This window comes from Phascolarctos cinereus, unplaced genomic scaffold (genome assembly GCF_003287225.1).
Source record: "Phascolarctos cinereus isolate Bilbo 61053 unplaced genomic scaffold, phaCin_HiC Scaffold_7;HRSCAF=346, whole genome shotgun sequence".
NCBI lineage: Eukaryota > Metazoa > Chordata > Mammalia > Diprotodontia > Phascolarctidae > Phascolarctos > Phascolarctos cinereus.
The window spans coordinates 85,179,480-85,197,284 of NW_027556180.1; the positions used below are offsets into that span (position 1 = coordinate 85,179,480).

A 17,805-nucleotide genomic window follows, 5' to 3' on the forward strand; every position below is an offset into this window, starting at 1 on the left:
GGATCTAAACACACAAAAATATTTATAGCAGCACTTTTTGTGGTAGCTAAGGACTGGAAATTGAGGGGATGTCCCTCAACTAGAGAATGGTTGAACAAGTTGTGGTATATTTGGTTGTGATGGAATATTACTATGCTATAAAAAGTGATGAGCAGGATGTTGTCAGGAAAACCTGAAAAGACTTTTATGAACTAACTCGAAGTGAAGTGAGCAGAACCAGGAGAATATCACAGACAGCAATACTGTACAATGATCAACTGTGAGTGACTTAGGTATTCTCAGCAATACAAAGATCTAAGACAATTCCAAAGGACTAAATGAGAATCAAGTATTTACATTCTAAAAGGAGATGAGACAACTGTCCCTTTAAAATTCCATTTTCTTCAAGGGTTAGAGGTAATAAAGCTAGTTCTATTGTATTGGTTGTAAATGAGGAAAGAAAAAGAAGGGGAAATGGGATACATTAAAGAGGTATGAGGAAGAGAAGGTGCTCACTACTTCTCATAATTGAAGCACACTTCAAGGATACATGAACACTGAGGTAGGAATAGAGGAACAACATGAAATTCACTCTTAAAAAGAACTGGCAAAGGAAGGGTTCAACATACATGGTTTGGTGTAGAAATACATTAAAAATTCAACAGGGCAATATGCTGAGATAGAAAGAGGAAATTTAAGAGGGAAGATAGAGTTGAGGCGGGAAAGCTAAAAGCAAAACAAACTTCAACCATAGAGGGCAGATCATCAAGGAGGGATTAAAAAGACATCTGGGTCTGGGCTAGGAGAAAAGAGGAAAGGAGGAGAAGCAAAATCAGGCCATTCTAATTATAGATCACTAGCACAGGTTTCATTCCCTATCTTTTCCCACCTTCTTTTTCTTTGTAAAAAGAGAACAGGAGGAAAAGAAAGGAAAAAACTCTAAGAGGTATGATAAAGGGAAAAGCATAATTAACAACTTAAATGAGACAAAGAGGCCCATGGAACAGTGCAGCTGAATGGATCAGAAAGCAGATTCTTTTTTTTGTAAGAAACGTACCTGAAACATAAAGACTCACACAACAGTCACAATAAAAGCAGAATTTATTGTTCCTCAGGCAACTTGAAAAAAGCATAGCGGTGATCATGTCAAACAACAGTAAAAATACACATGGTTAAAAGAGATGAAGAGGAAAACTATATTATTCTTAAAATACCAGAGAGCAAAAAAATCATTTAACAAATTAAAAACATATTTAACAAATTCACCACAAAGCACAGCATCTAAATCAACTTAACTTAAAAGACAAATCTAACTGAACTACAGAAAGAAATAAACAGCAAAATTATAACAGGTAGGGAAATCAGTGTAACATTTTTAGACCTAGAAAAATGTAACAAGATAAGGATTATTCAAGATTTTGTTTTAGAAAAGTTAGATATGAAAGATCTTTGATGGTTACAGAATGAGAACATATATATATTTATCAGCTTTACAAAACAAACAAAAAATCGTGCTCTAGGAAATAACTCAGGTGTAGAAAAGTAGAAATATTAAATATATTCTTTAATGACCACAAAGCACTAAAACCAACAATCAATAAGAAACATTTCAAGAAAATATTCAAATCTAAACAGAAATTAAATAATTTAATGCCACAAAATCCATGGATCAAAGATTACAATGAGCAACATACCAAAACTTCTGGGATAAAACCAAAGCAATTCTTGAAAGAAATTTCAACAAAAAAGGAAAAAGAATAAATTAATGAAGAAAAAAAGTTCATGATCTCAAGAAGCTCACAGTCTAATGTGAAAGACAACATGCAAAACAACATATAGAAAGGATAAATTGTAGATAATCTCAGAAGACAGGCACCTGAAGTAACATGGCAGGTAAAGAAATTTTGCAGATAGTGGGTTCTGAGGTAAGATTTGAAAAAATCCAGGGAGGTCAAAAGGTGGGAACAAAATGATAAAGAATTCCAGGCATGGCGGACATTGAACGAAATTGCACAGGAGGCAGGAGATGAAGTATCTTCCATGAAGAACAGCAAGGAGGTCAGGGTCACCAGACCACAGAGTACATGGAGGGGAGTAACAAGAAAGGTTGAAAGAAGCCAGACTGCCAGATTATGAAGGGCTACAAAAGCGAATCAAAGGACTTAACGCATAATTCTGGAGGTAAATAGGGAATCGCTGAAGTTATGGGGGAGAGGGAGGGAGGAAGACAGATTGACACAATCAGGCCTGTGCTTTCAGAAACATCACTTCCTAGAGAAATAAAAAATGTTAAGGGGAGGGAGGCTGACAAGTATAACCAAAAACTTTTTTTTAAAAAATGAAAATAGCTAAACCATTATTAGCTAATCTGATTTTTAAAAATAGAGGCAAACTGGGCAGCTAGATGGCGCAGTGAATAGAGCTCTGGCCTTGGAGTCAGGAGTACCTGAGTTCAAATCCAGCCTCAGACACTTAAACACTTTCTAGCTGTGTTACCCTAGGCAAGTCACTTAACCCTGATTGCCTCACCAAAAAGAAAAAAAAAGGCAAACTAAGTTGCTAAAATAAAACAGTGAAAAGGGGAATTCACAACAGATGAAAAGAAAATAAAGGAAATAATTAGAAATTATTTTGCCCAATTACATACCAAGAGAATTAAGAACTTAGAAGGATGAATATTTACAAATACATACCCAGATTTTTAAGGAACAAGAAAAATTTTAAGTAACAATCTTAGAAGAGAAATTAAACATGTCATAAAGGAATTCCCAAAGGAAAAAAAATCCCAAGACCAGATTAACAAGTGAATTCTATCAGTCAATTAATTCCAATGACAAATAAATTATCTGCAAAAATCAGGAAAAAATTAATCCTGCCATACTCTTTGAGACAAATATGGCAGTGATACCTAAACCAGAAAGAAAAAAAGCAGAGAAAGAAAACTACAATTATCCTTGATGAGTATCAGTGTAAAAAAACCCTGAATATCAGTGAAGGTTACAATATATTAAAAAGACTAGCCCAGGGCCACAGGGTTCATTCATTATTAGGAAAACCATAAATATAAAAGGTAAACAAAAAAAATAAAAATAATTCAAATTAAAAGATCATATAACAATAGATAAAATGTTCAACAAATACACCACCACTTATGTTAAAAACACTAGAAAGCATAGGAATAAATGAGTCTCTTTCCTTAATCTAGTAAACAGCATCTAAAAGTGTAAGCAGTACCTGTAACAGAAATGTCTGAGGCCTTTCCAACAAGATCGGGGCTAAGCAAGCATGTTACCACTATCATTAAGTCTGGGTAGGAGGACTTTCCCACTTGCTAATGCTGAGGGAAGGACGATCCTGGAGGACAAGCACAGAAGCACTGAGGTATAACGGGCAGAGAATTATCCCTCGTCAGGCAGACCTGTTCAAGTCCTGCTTCTGAACACATACTTGCTGTGTGACTCAGTTAAGGGATTTAACCTCTCACTATCCCAGAGAAGTTGACAAACTATAGTGGTAGAGGGACTTTCCTCACCAGGAGTGCCCTCAACCCATGAAATCAGAGGCCCAGTCCTATCCATTATGGGAAGAGGGGAGTATGGATGGGAGGAGTCAGCCACTGAAGCTCTGGAAGTATTCAGGGTACCTACGCCCAAGCCCACACTCGGCCTAAAAATGACCAGATCCTATGAACGGTCTGACTCTAGGCTGCAAAAAAAAGATTCATTTCAGTGAGTCAAGAAAAGACTTCTACCAATAACATGTTCCTCTCAAACTTAGATTTTCTTTATGTTGCTATTATTATCCTTAAAAATAATTTTCACTGTTGCTAATAATTAGAAGCATGTATTTATATTCTCTCTCCATAAAACCCCAGGATTCTTTAAAGTAAGGCCTAAGATTTGTGGATTTCTTTGTGTCTCTCAGTACTTACGTTATAATGACACAGGGGAAACAGGTGTACAGGGCTCACATTTGCATTAAAAAGGTGTTTATATACACACACACACTTATTTGAAACAAATACAATTCTAATGGGGAAATTTTTTAAATTACAAAGACAAACTTTGCACAAGTCTTTTATCAAAACGTACATCACTTCACAGTCATCAAAAGTATTCCTACCTCATGGCACTTCGTATAAAGAATATTTGAGCTCTTTCACGAGTTCTTTCTGGGCTTGAAACCACTTCTCATTTTTCTTTGGGGTTTTCTCCATAGGTATTTTGACATCGTTTTCCTCTTCTAAGTTTGTGTCTTGGTCTTCCCTGTCACCATAACTTTCTATGATCAGATTCTTTTTGGCTCATTTTTTTTTAGCCTATTTTGTTTCTTTTAAATTTAAGCTGTGCTCCTCGAGTGGAAGAGGCACTGCCTCAGGCTTCTTATGCCAGTGGCTGTAGACCCTGGCTGTTTAGCTGGTGCTGCAATGATACTACATTGAGATCACAGGGGACCCTTGTGTCTGGTGCTGCGCTAAGGGAGTGGGGAGTGCTGCTGGAGGCCATGGGGGTCCAGTCCCTTATCCAGTGCTGAGCTAGGGATCCTAGTGGCACTGTCTGGCGTGTGCTAAGGCCTCATGGGGTGTTTCTGCATTTCCCCAGGGCTACACAGAAGCACATTATGTTTCTCAGAGCTGGAACAGAAGGGGGGAGAGGAACGTGGTCCTAGTGTTTGCGTTTGCCTGCTCTACCACATTGGGGCTCAGGATCTCCTGCTAGTATCCTGAGATGGAGCTTGCTGATGGCTTGCTGGGATGCTTCCTGCCCTGGAATGTGTTTTCCTTTTACCAGAGTGAGATGGACCTTTCTCTCCGATCCTCCAAGTTTTTGCTGGTTCTGCTGTTCCAGGATTTGCTTGGGGGTGTTATTTTATGGTTGTTTGGAGGTGACTATGGCAGAGTTACAACAATTTGCTGCTTACTCTGCCATCTTGGCTCCCCAAAGTCTATAAAAATTATTTGGGATGTTTCAGAAACTTCTTCAGTCCAAAAATCATAGGCCCAACCTCTCACAGTTAAATCAGACTGAATTTACAAACAAGGACATGATTTTCTACAAGGTCTACTCTGTCTTCCCAAAACATAAAAGCATGCTTTGCCATTGAAAACCAATTTCTACATGAGCACTATTCTCTCAGTCACCCAGGCTTGAAACCTCCCAGGCATTTTTTACTTCCTCCTCTGCACATAACTTCTTATCTCCCATACCCAGTAAGTTAAAAAACCCTTAAGTATCTCCTTTTACTCCATCTCTCAAATCAATCCCTTCTCTTTTCCATTCCAATATTACCATTCTATTTCAGGACCTTATCACCTTAAGCTTGCACTATTACAATAAACTTGCTATCTAATTTCCTTGCATCCCAATCTCTCTACCCTACATGCATCTAGCAAACTATTACCAGATCAGTTTTAAAATACTTGTGGAATTAGTCTTCCTAACATCCCTTGACTCAAAAAAATCTTCAGTAGTTCCCAACTATCTCCAGGCTAAAATTCAATCTCATCAGGCTTAGGTTTCCTGGTGAGGCTCTGCCCAGCCTTGTGCTTCATTGTTACCTGTAAAACAAGCCACAGTCATACTGGGCACACCCTGTCCCCAGAAGACATCTCGCACCTTCCTGTCCCTCATTCTCTTCACAGGATGGCCCTCCCTGTCCTTCAAAGCCAGCTCTGAATGTGGTGGGTTTTTTTTCATTCTTTCACAGGTTTTTCAGCCCCCATTTCTCCTTCAATTTCCTAGCATCTGACATACTTGGTAATTAACCATGCACTATCTACTTTCTACTATCTATTATGCTGGCTTTTCTCTCTAAATAGATCTAAGCTTCTACGTATAAGGCAGTACTTATACTTTGTATTCCCAACTACTCAATTCAAAAAAACATTCATTTGATGCCCATCATAGGCCCCCAGGAACTAAACATCCCTTCCCCAAAGAAGCTTGCTGAGAGGATACAAGATATACAAAAGGAAGGACAAGGCAATTTGAGAAGATTAAAACAAGATCAGGATTTCCTCGGATTTTTTCAGTCCAGGATTTACTAGCTAAATCCTCCAGAGTTGTCTCTGTCAACCAGAGCTTAAGTGATGTGCCCTCAAGGTCCCTCAGCTAGTGTGACACATACAAGATTTAAATTCAGGTCTTCCAAACTCTAAGCCCAGTATTTGATCCTCTATGCCTTTATAGCAAGGGTTCTCAATGTTTTGTTCTTGCTAATTCATAACTGAAAGCAATGAAATGCTAAATTTCTGTTAAAGGTTGGTGAAAATAAAAGACGTAATTTTTTTTCCATTCAAGGTCACAAGTCCCCTGAAATGTCCCTCCTCTGGGAGTCTATGGCCATCATATTAAGAAATTTTCATCCTACAGATATAGCTTATAGATATGGAAACGCACAGAGTGCAGAGGAAATGGTGTTTAACAGGGCCAAAGAACAAAGACTAGTAATGAGAAATAAGGTCTGAAATGTAGGATGGAGCCAGACTGTAGAATCCTTAAATTTCAGGCTAAGCAGTTTGTATTTAATACTAGAGGAAACAAGTGAGCTGGTAAAAGTTTCACAACAATGGAGAGATATGGGAAGACCTAAGTCTCAGGCAGATTATTTGGGTAGCTGGTTAGAGGATGGATTGAAAAAGGAGACCAATGCCCAGCACATACATATATGTATATATATGTACACACAGTCAAAATATTTCATTACTATTTCACTTAATTCTGAAAAGAAGCAGTTTTAATAACAGTGCTGAACATTCTTATAATTTTCATGTTTAAAGAACACTCCTCACAACACTCCAGTGAGTTATGTAGTATAAATAGTATTGCCCATTTTAAAGCTGACAAAACAAACATAAATAACACAAATAAAAGAAAATATAACTCAAAAAGGATAAATATGCTACCCAGAGTCACACAGCTAGAATGTTGGAGACAGGCTCTAAGTAGAGGTTGCATGGGTTCCAAATCCATCTTCCCTTCCTCTATGGCACACTGCCTCAATTTTTATTAATAAGTTTATCAAAACAAAATATAGTACAGGATTTCTAAAAAACACAGTTAAGCTATTCTCACTGCTATACCTGAATATTAATTCCCATTAAAAAGAATGAGGAAAGCACACTAAAAGCCCTTACCATTTTTTCAAATATTTTAACAAGGCCAAACAATGGTTCATTCCTATGAAAGGAAAAGTCATAACCTACCAGATAAAAGTAGTAAATCATTCATAGTCTACAAATACAGACCACTAATCTAAAAATAACTGAACAGGAACTACAAATGAGGGGTACTAATTTCCATTTTCAGATGTTATAAATCCTCCTTGCCACAACTTAAAACACAAATTGTGGAAATTATTTGTCAACAATGTCACTGTCAAGGGTGCGAGGTTGACAGCAGTCCAAATGTCTACCTCTGAATTCTTAAAGTTATACATTTAACAGGCAATGCTGAATTATTCAAGTAAAGTTTGAGCTCCTCACAACCTGGCTCTGGCTACTAGTCCAATGAGACCTAGTGTCCTCTGTTGCCTCAGTGGTAAAATGAAGGAACTGGATTAGACAAAAGGTACCTTCCAGCTATGACCAAGTACTCTAAGCCAGATCTAACTCAGGAATCCATAATTTCATCAGTGTAAGTACTCCCCTCACTCCCACCACACCTTACCAGACAATTTTCCTTGGTTCCTGCAATAAAAAATTAAAAGTCACTCAGTGGTTTAACACTGGAACTTAAGCTCTTCTTTGGATGAGTCATACAGAAAATGATGGCCTTATACTTGAAGGTCTGCAAGTTAAGGAGCATTTATTAAGGGTTTACTGCACACCAGGCACAAGCTTAAAAAAAAAAAAAGATTAAAAAAATCCCTTGCCCCTGAGGAGCTTATATTCTAATGGGGAAAACAATATATATAAAAGGTCCTGGAGAGTGAGAAGCAAAAATGAGATAGAAATAAAGGACAACTGGCCCAGGCCCTTCCTCAAAAATAAGTGTTCTGCAATGGGAGGAGGGGTGGTAACACAGTGACAAAAGGATGTTCCAGAGTGAGAAGGCCACGGGGAAGGGAGAATATTCCAGGATGAGAATACGTCCTAAGTATGGAAGGACCTATCAGAGTTTGCATTCTGATGGTTTTTGCTGTTAAGTCATTTTTCAGTTCTGTTTGACTCTTTCTGACCCCTTTGGGTTCTTCTTGGCAAAGATACTGGAGTAATTTGCCATTTCCTTCTTCAGCTCATTTTACAGATGAGGAAACAAGGTGAAGTGACTTGCCCAGAGTCACACAGCTAGTAAGTATCTGAGGCCAGATTTGAACTCAGGAAGATGACGCACTATCCACTGTGCCACCTAGCTGCCCTCTTCTGATAATATTGCCTTCAGAAACTCTGTGTCACTAAAAGCAATAGGACAAAGATACTAAGAAGCAGATTTGGAATCAATGTAAGAAGAAACTTTCTAGAAATTAGAACCACACAAAAATTGAATATGCTACTTTAGGGGATGTATACAACTTGAGGATTTCCTTTTATAGTAAATCTTCAAACAGGAGCTAAATGACCACTTGCCAGACATGTTGTCAAGGTAATTCCTTCCTCTTCAGATACCAGTTAAACTAGAGCAGTCATGTCAAACCCAAATAGATACAAAGCAACATGCTGATTTAGAAAACAAAAATTAACATTATCTATATTGTACTGTATATTTATTTTGTTAAACATCTACACCTCTAGATTAGAAAAGCCCTAAGGTTCCTTGATTCTAAAATCTTCCTCTATAACAAATGAAGCATCAGGCTAACGGAGCACTTGTTCACAAAAATGGAAGGATTATAGGTATGGATGCCATGTCAGACTCAGATGTGTTGGCCTTTCTGATTTTTTTCTGAACATATGCCCCCTTTCCTTTTTCATTCTTTAATACAAAGAATCCCTGAGAGGGGAAAATTAAGAGTCTGGAAATGATGGTGATGTACAGAAAAAAAATATCAATAGATTCTTTTTCTAGTTTAGCTGGGAAATCCATATCTAAATTATAATAAATCAGCCAAAGCAAAAACTCCCACATGGAATATGGAAAAAAAAATTAGGGAGAATATGGCTTTATCACCTAATCAGTAATTAACCTTACTTTTTTTTTTACAGTGTAACATTTGAAAAAACAAAGAACTCAAAAGGCTTTACACCTAGAAGACTATCAAAACCAGGGCATTAAAGGAAAAGGCACTAAGGACAAAAGGCTCACAAGCAATACTCTCTTCCTTTTTTACAAATATGTAAAAAAATTTGTTTTAAATCTTCAGAGACTAGTGTTCATGACTTGCAGCCATACAACCCTAACAGAAGACTGATGGGCTTTTGTTTCTTGGAGAAGGGTGGGTCCCCTTAAAGGAAGCTTGTAATGCCTTGAAGGAAATCCAACTGGCTCTCTTCCTCCCACTGAATTCTGGGCCCAACTTGATGCCCGTTTGCACTGTCTGTCTGAGAGTCTAAATCTATAGGCTGAGATAACTGCACATTGGCTATCAGTTAGAGGATGACAGGCATCCCACACCAAACATGGAACTGCGGAGAACAGAGTACAGGCTGTCAAAAAGATGATAATGACAGAAAAACATGAGCTAGCCATGTGGATAAGGGATAACCAGTGGACAGTCTGAGGGCTCCACTGGAAATTCTCACCATGTCAGGAGAAAATAAGGTAGGCCCTAGCACATTGGGAGGACACAATGAGTCACACGGAATGGGCAGGCATGAACAGACTGTGACCCATACCACTGGTAGCAGCACCCACTGGCGCATGAGAGTGACTAGACCATGTGACCATTACAGGGTGGCTATCTTTTAACCAGTCCCGTGACTTCAACAGTCTCAGGAGCATTTTCCAACACGAAAGTTAAAGGTTGCTCTACAACTTAGTCATAGACAGTTACCTGGGCCCACAAAGAGGTCAAATGACTTGGCTAGGGTGACACTGACAATTCCATGGCAGAGGGACAACAACCAACCTGAGATGTGATACCAGGCTGCTCTTCTCATGGCACATTAACAGAAATATAAACATTTATCAAGCACACATTCAGGGTAGCATCCTGCCACAGGTGCTGTGGGAGATAAAAAGTTTAGAAAAGATACTTCCTGCTTTCAAGACAAGACATCAACCCAAGGAGCTAGAACAGACTGAAGTACATTAGAATTAAAACAAAGCACTATGGGAAATCTGAGGAGATCCAGCCTAGAGAAAAGAATCAGGCAAGGTTTCCTAGAGGGGATGCAATGTGGGTTGAGTTTTACAAGATGGATGATGATGGGAAGGGCAGAGGGAAGAATGTGAGCAAAGGTACAGGGTCATGAGAACAAAATATCTATTGGGGACAGAAGCAGAGTATTACAGTTTGGCTAAAGTGGAGTCCGTGAAGATACACCTGAGCAGCAAAACTGTAAAACTAGCAAGACACAGAGATGTATTACCATGTGTTTTAATAATATTTACAGTGAAGTAAATGAAAACATTTAATGATACTCACTATTATTCTGTACCATATGATAATTACACATTATTGTCATTTGTCCTTCATTTTCAAAGAGGACCAATGACATCAGAGGGTGATGTCTTGACTCATGCATTAACTGGATTTAAGTGAGGCAGAGCTGCACAAAGTCTCAGCCTCACTCTCTCTTCTGGAGTCATTAAAGTCCAATGGCAAGACAAAAGTCAGGACAACTGGCAATGGCCAGGGATGTAATGGATGACCATCGCATCTCCTATGTCTGACTGAGCTCCACAGCACCTGCTTCAGCCACCTTCACGACTTCTGGAACAAACTGTTTTCATCCGTCCATCCTACCAGGGTAAGTCTTCACATGCTTTGGGGCAGACATCCTCCTAATGCACTGATGGGTTTGAGGCCATTGGTTACCCTCAATCTGCCAAAACAGTTTTACTGAGGTGTGGCTGCTTCAATGCTATAGCTTCCTGAAGCCACAAGAGAGAGTTGTGTGCCAGGTGGACACCAAAGGTAGATAAGCAGCCCAGAAAAGGGCTCAGCAAGTCCTCCCACTAGAGGTGCTAGTCTTCCTTGAGTACCCAGGCATAAGTCAATATAGGAAGAAAAGGGGCACCAAAAACAAGCCTTACTATAGTCCTGATAAAAATTTATATAACACTAAGCTTTACAAACTATCTCATATGGCCCTCACAACTACCTTGTGAAACAGCTACTACTACTATTATTCTCTCCACTTTATAGGTGATAAAATTGAGACTTCAAAAGTTACAAGCATACAAAATCCATATCCAAGTCTCTCCTGTCAGCCTTCCTTCCATAATGGGAGCAAAACTTTTGGTTCAGAGTCACCCTAGGAAGAGTTAGAACTAATGACTTTATTAGGGCGGGCAAGCTTCAGCTTGGACAGTACACTGGACAAACCAACCTAGGGTCCAAGTTAGCCAACGAGTTACAACTCAACCTAAAGAAGAATAAACACAGGATTTACTCTCCCTGACCATGATCCTTTTTTATGGGCAAAGATTGGGAGGACAATAGGAAACTGAAGAGGAGGGGAAAAAGAGCAATTTCTCCCTCTATTAAAAGAGAGGAAAGGGTCACATACTCCCTTCTCTTCCTGGAGGAGGCAAATGGTGTTGCCTCTATCCAGAAGTTTCTACACAGATCCTGAATGTGTGCCGAGAGACTTAGCCAGGGCAGGACAGTCATTCTTACTTTGGTGTGAATTAGTGAGCAGATTGTTTTCTCTAGAACATGTAGTTGTAACTGATACTGTATGTTTAGAGAAATGGGAGTTTTTATTCTGAGGTGAAAGGAGAGGGGAGAGAGAATGAGGCTGAAAGACACCAGGCAGCATAGTACTTACTACCCATGTGACCTTAACCAAGTCACAAACACCCTGGGCCTAAGTTTTCTCATATGTAAAAATGAGAGTTGAACCAAGACCCTCCTAGCTCTAGATATCTATGATCGTAAGATGGTAAAGAGCTGGGCAATGTCAGGTGACAAAAGTAGCATGGTGCTCATTGATATGAATATGCACAAAATTTTTTTGAAGGACCTCCTCCTCTTCTTGTAATGGAAATAGGAGGAGCACTTCCAATCAAAGGCAAATTGCTTTAACTCCTTAGCCACCTTTCACTGTGCCACCAGATTACCTAAGAAGCTCCAACCTTCTCCATGCCTCCCCTGTCACTGTGAACTGTCTCTGGGATGACCTAGACATCCCAAGACAAATTATATTCTGAAATATAGATATCCTCATCCTCCAACTCCATTCATTTTGAAAGTTCGAGAACACTTTCCCCCAAACTTAGAAAATAATGACTAGGTCAAATGTCCCTCAGATTATATCCTCTGTACTAGCCATTCCCTTCCTTTCCCCTCATCTCAATTCCTTGGTCAACCAATTCAAGTCTACATCGTTCTCCTCTCTTGAATCCCTTCTCTCTCCTACCCTGCCCGCCATCATATCATTACGTTGCTAATTAACCCAGTCACCCCTCAATCTTGGATGTCTCCCATAATTTGCCACCTTTGCTCCTCCATACAAGCTACTGAATGAAGGAAGATGGAAAAAATCATGCAGCAGTTCTGAATGGGTCCACTACAAATTTATATTACATAAGCTCAACTGGGTCTTCACTGCTTCTAGGCAATCCTACTATATATATCTCTTATCAACTCATGATCCCACCCTCTACAGCTGTTCTTCCAAACCTTTTCATCTCTTTTCCAAGCTTCCATCGCTCTCCCCCTCCTCCCACTCTCTCAACTGACAACCTTATTTTACCAAAAAAATAAAATAAAATAAAAAGGCCATTCACTGTGAGCACCCTGTCTTCCCCTTTTCAGATGCCTCTTCTAACACTCTTTCCTCCTTCACCTCATTTCACAGGAAGTGGCGTTACTCCTTACCTACTAACCTCTTTATTTGTGTTCAAGTGATCCCATTCCATCTCATCTCCACCAACAGACTGCCCCCTCTGTCATCCTCACTCTTTCACTTACTTTCAATCTCTCCTTCTCTACTGGCTCATTTATTCCTGTTAAAAACATGTCCATTTCTCCTCCATTCTGAAAAAACCTTCACTTGATCCTTCCACCTCTGACACCATCCTATTATCTCTTCTGCCATTTGGAGCTAAACTAAAGACTGTCTACACTAGGTGCCTCCATTTTCTCTCTTAACCCCTCATCCAAACTTAAAATTCCGCTGAAACTGCTCTCTCCAAATTCAACGGCTTTTTCTTCATCTTCATTCTACTTGACATCTCTGCAGTCTTTGAAGCTGTTGATCAGTTTCTCCTCCTTGACAACACTGTTCTCTGGGTATTCAGGATGCCCCTCTTTCCTGGTTTTCCTCTGACCTATCTGACAGCTCCTACGTCTCCTTTGTAGGATCCTCCTCTAGAGTGTACTCTCTAAGACAGGTGTCCCTCGGGGTTCTGTCCTGCACCCTCTCTTCTCTTCTCCATCAGCTTCCATGGACTTAATTACCATATCTAGGCTGATGATTCTCAAATCCTGTTCCAAATTTTCAGCTGACCTCCAATCTTACATCTCCAACTATCTTTCAGACTTTCAGAACTGGATGCACAGGAGACATCTTAAACAATTATGTCCAAAACAGAACTCATTTTTTCCTCCTAAACTCCCCTTCCCTATTACTGTGAAGGGAAAGCAACATTATCCTCTTAATTCCTCAGACTGGAAACTTGGGAGTTATTCTGTACTCCTCACTATCTCTCATATCCCCCTCACCAAAGACAAACCGTTGCCAAGGCCTGCTGATTTCACTTTGAAACATCTCTCGAATAACCCCCTTCTTCCCTCTCACACTGCCACCACTCGGATGCAGACCCTCATCACTTCACATCTGGACTATAGCAATAGCTGCTGCCTCAGGGCTCTCCCCACTCTAATCCATCCTCCATTCTGCCACTGAAGTGATTTTCCTAAAGCTCAGGCCTGATCATTGTCTCCTCAACCCTGTCCCGCTCTCTCCCTCACCACACATATACTCAATAAATTTCAGTGGCTCCCCATTGCCTCCAGGAACAAATACAAAATGCGCTCTGTTTGACAACCAAAATCCTCCGTAGTCTAGCCCCCTCCTACCTTTCCAGTCTTCTTACATATTCCTCCCCAACACATACTCTTCAATCCCGTGACCTGGCCTCCTGGCTGTTCCACTAACAAGACATGCTATCTCTTGGCTCTGGGCATTTTCTCTACCTGTCCCCCATGCCTAGAATGCTCTCCCTCCCCATCTCTGCCGAATGGGTTTCCTGGCTTCCTTTAAGTCCCCACCAAAATCCCACCTTCTACAGGAAGCCTCCCCCAGCTCCTCTTAATTCCAATGCCTTCCTTCTGTTAGTTATTTCCTATTTATCCTACGTTTAGCTTGCTTTGCATATATTTGTTTGCACTTCTTCTCCCACAGGACTGTAAGCTCCTTAAGGGCAGGGACTATCTTTCACCTCTTTTTATATCTCCAGCTCTAAGCATAAAGCCTGGCACATAGTAGACTCTTAATAAAGGTTTAACTGATTGCCTGAAATTTCTATTTTCAATGTGATGTCCCTGGGAAGTAAGAGTACAAAAGCATACAAGCAGTGCTACCAAATATCTAAAAATCACCCCTCCCAGGTTAGATTTCACTAAAATCTAACAGGGAAGGAACCACATGATAAGAGTCCATTCTAGCCCTTTCCAGATACTACCATTTTAGTCTCTTCAAAAGTTCTTCTTTGTAGATTTCTATCAACCGCTGACATTACAACACCTACAACCTATGCCTATTGCTCTTTTTCAAGCACAGCTTCCAACCCTATGGAATAGTAACGTATTAATTGGAGGAAACATGTTTCTGAATATGGAAATTTTTTAAAAAGATGTATCTGATCAATGAACCCAAACAGCAAATTCCCAGACACACAGCCTGTGTTTTACAAACAGTTCTATCACTACAAACACATCTACATGATGTTAAACCTGACTCTGAATGCAGATGTTTCCATCCTAAACAATTTTTGGCTATATATGCTTGATTTAAGAAATGCAGTTTCTTAAAACTCCTCCGAATGTCTAAATGCTTTATCTTTCTAACAAAAAAAAACACCCCACATATTTTCCTCTGATATATAAATTATCCTAGTAAGAAAAGAACTACCATTAAAAAGTCCTGCATCTTGTCTTCTGCTAACATCAATGACTAATGAAACCAAAAGCTAGCTCTACTATTTCTTTCAAGTTTTCTAGAGTTTCAGGAGACGTCCTTTAATCTTTTCTTATAGCATTAAGCACCTTTGGCAATCCAGATCTTTTTCTCAGAATAAAGTCTTTAGATTCAAAAAATACATATTACAAAGGAAACGAATTCCCTTAAAATACAGTTAGGAAACCTTTTTTTAGGAACACGTTCACAAACCCAGATTAAGAATCTCTGCTCTACAGGGAGGAAAGTTTGCAGAGAGGACTCTTGAGCTCTCTGAATTTGATGGTTTTTTGGCGGTGCGGGAAGGAAGCAAAGCAGCAACAGGCACTTAACCATTTCATCAAACAAAGCCCACAGTGGGCAAACCACGCTTTCTTTACTCCATATTCGAACTGTTTCATTTAACAAGTTTGGGGGTTTTGTTGGGTTTTTTATTATTTTTTTCCCTTAGAAAAGGAGAGGATGTTCAACAAAAAGAGAGTTAAACCACTGAACTCCCAGGAATGACAAACCTCCCCATTTATTGATTAACACTAATCAAGGCAAGCTGGTGGCACAGGCATGCCCCCCTCCTTGGAAACCCGCACATGGTGGACTCCAGTTCAATGAGCCCATTGTCCCCCCAAAAAAAGAAACGGGGGGGGAGCATCTAGGATGGGTCGGGGGCGGGGTCACCAGCAGCACGAGCAAGGCTAGCCGCCCTAACCCCGCCCCCAACCGCCACGGCCGCGCGAGCCCCGCGCCGCGCCACCGGGCGCCCGGGTCAAGCTCCACGCTCCGCGCGGGGATTCACGCCGGCCCCGGCCCCGCCCCAGCCCTCCCCGCAGCGCCCCCTCCGGCACATACCCGCCTTGCAGACCGGGGAGCTGGGGCTTCTCCTCTCCGGGGAACTGCGGCTCTGCTCCGGGGACCGCCTCGGGGGTCGGACCCGGGCGGCACCAGGGGATGTGATAGCGTCGCTCGCTAGGAGATGGATGGGGGACGAGCAGGGGGACGACACGGTGCCCAGGAGCGGCTGGGGGGGCGGCGGCTGCTGAGAGCGAGGAGGGCTGCCCCGCGCGCTCGCGCCCCGCGTGGGGCTCGTGCCCCGAGTGGACGTCGGGGGCGCGCCCGTCTGCGTGGCCACCGTGGGGCTGGCGCGAGCGCTGGGCCCGCCGGCGCCGGCGCGCGTGGGGCTCGTGCTGCGCGAGGAGGTGCGCGGGACGTTGACGCCGCCGCCGCCACCTCCTCCTCCTCCTCCTCCGCCGCCGCCGCCGCCGCCGCCTCCACCTCCTCCTCCTCCTCCTCCTCCCTGGGGTCCCGAACCGCCGCCGCTGTTGTTAAACCCGCCGGAGCCGCAGCCGCTCCGCGTGGGGCTGCCATGTTGCTGCTGCTGTTGCTGCTGCTGCTTCAGCTGGAACGGCACCGTGGCCCTCATGGGCTGCAGGCGGCTCCCGGGGACGCCCCCGGGGCCGGGGCCCGGCGCGGGGCCCGCGCCTCCGCTGAGGGGGGCGGCAGGCGTGGGGGACCCATTGCGCCTCACCCGCTGGGACATGACGCCCCCTCCCTGGGCCGCGCTGCAAGCAGGGGGGGTGGGGGGGCTGCTCCGCGAGGCCCCGAGGCCGCGGGCCGGGCCCCTTCCAGGCGGCTGGAGGCCGGGCAGCCCCGAGCCGGTGCAGCCGCCGCGGCCCCCGCTACCGCTGCTCCTGCTGCCGCCGCCGCTGGTCCCGCTGCTTGCTGCTCCCGCGGCAGCGGCGGCTCCTCGCTCCTCATCAACAATAGTGTCTCCGGAGCTGCCCCCGCCCCCCGCGGCTGCCGATTGGCGCCGCGTCAGCCGCGCTGGGGCCCCTCGGCCGCGCCGATTGGTCGCGGGGTAGCTTGGACCGAGGGTCCCGCGGCCTTAAAGAGACCGGGTCATCCTCTCGCAGCCTGTTGGTTCTCGGAGACAGGGAGGGGGGCCGGACCCGCCCCTTTTCCTCTTCCCTCCTCCCGTCGTCGCCCCGCCCCCCCAGCCTAGTAGTGCGGGAATGTGTGTATATGTGTGAGTGTGTACGCACGCGCCCTGAGTCGCTTCCACTGTCTAGTGCGGGGGCTGCCAGGCTGGGGGTCCGATGGAGACTGGGCGGGAAGGGCGAGGGCTTGGGGATTGGGGTGTAAAGAGAAGGCAAATCCCGCTCGACTCCCGATTAGTGGCGGGGGGGGCGGGGCACCCCTGGGAGGAGGAGGATGGGTACCCGGTGCACCAGCTGCACTCACCCTCCCGGATGGGGGTGAGTACCACGATTGAGGCCCAGCCCTTCCCTTCCTTACACTGTGGGACCCAGTGGATGCGCCTCCAGGGGTTCCCCCACACCCCCGTCCCGACCCCGTCCAAACATCCACAGTGCCATCTTAGGAGCAGCACAAAGGATTGAGCTGCATAAAGGGAGGCTGCAGGTGGTAGGGTGGGAAGAGCTTCACATCCCAGCTCTGTGATCCCGATCAGGTCACTTAACTTCTCGGGTCCTCAGTTTCCCCATGTGTAAAATAAGGGTGTTAGACTAGGTGACCTCTGTGGAAGGTTTTTTGTTTGTTTTTTTAAGTTCTGGGTCTATGATCCTATTAGCAATACTAGTGTCATT

At 43.1% G+C, this 17,805-nt stretch overlaps 1 protein-coding gene across 2 annotated transcripts in view; it reads right to left on the minus strand.

Moving 5' to 3' along the window:
- Positions 1–17,105, minus strand: part of FAM117B (family with sequence similarity 117 member B) — a 116,906-nt gene extending 99,801 nt beyond the window's left edge. The window contains exon 1 of one of the 2 annotated variants that reach the window (XM_020972826.2): positions 16,052–17,105. In XM_020972826.2, the coding sequence (XP_020828485.1) occupies positions 16,052–16,739 (688 nt within the window). In that variant the 5' untranslated portion in view covers positions 16,740–17,105. The remainder of the gene's footprint in view (positions 1–16,051) is intronic. The other variant, XM_020972825.2, reaches the window with a different exon arrangement.
- Between the last annotated feature and the right edge of the window lie 700 nt (positions 17,106–17,805).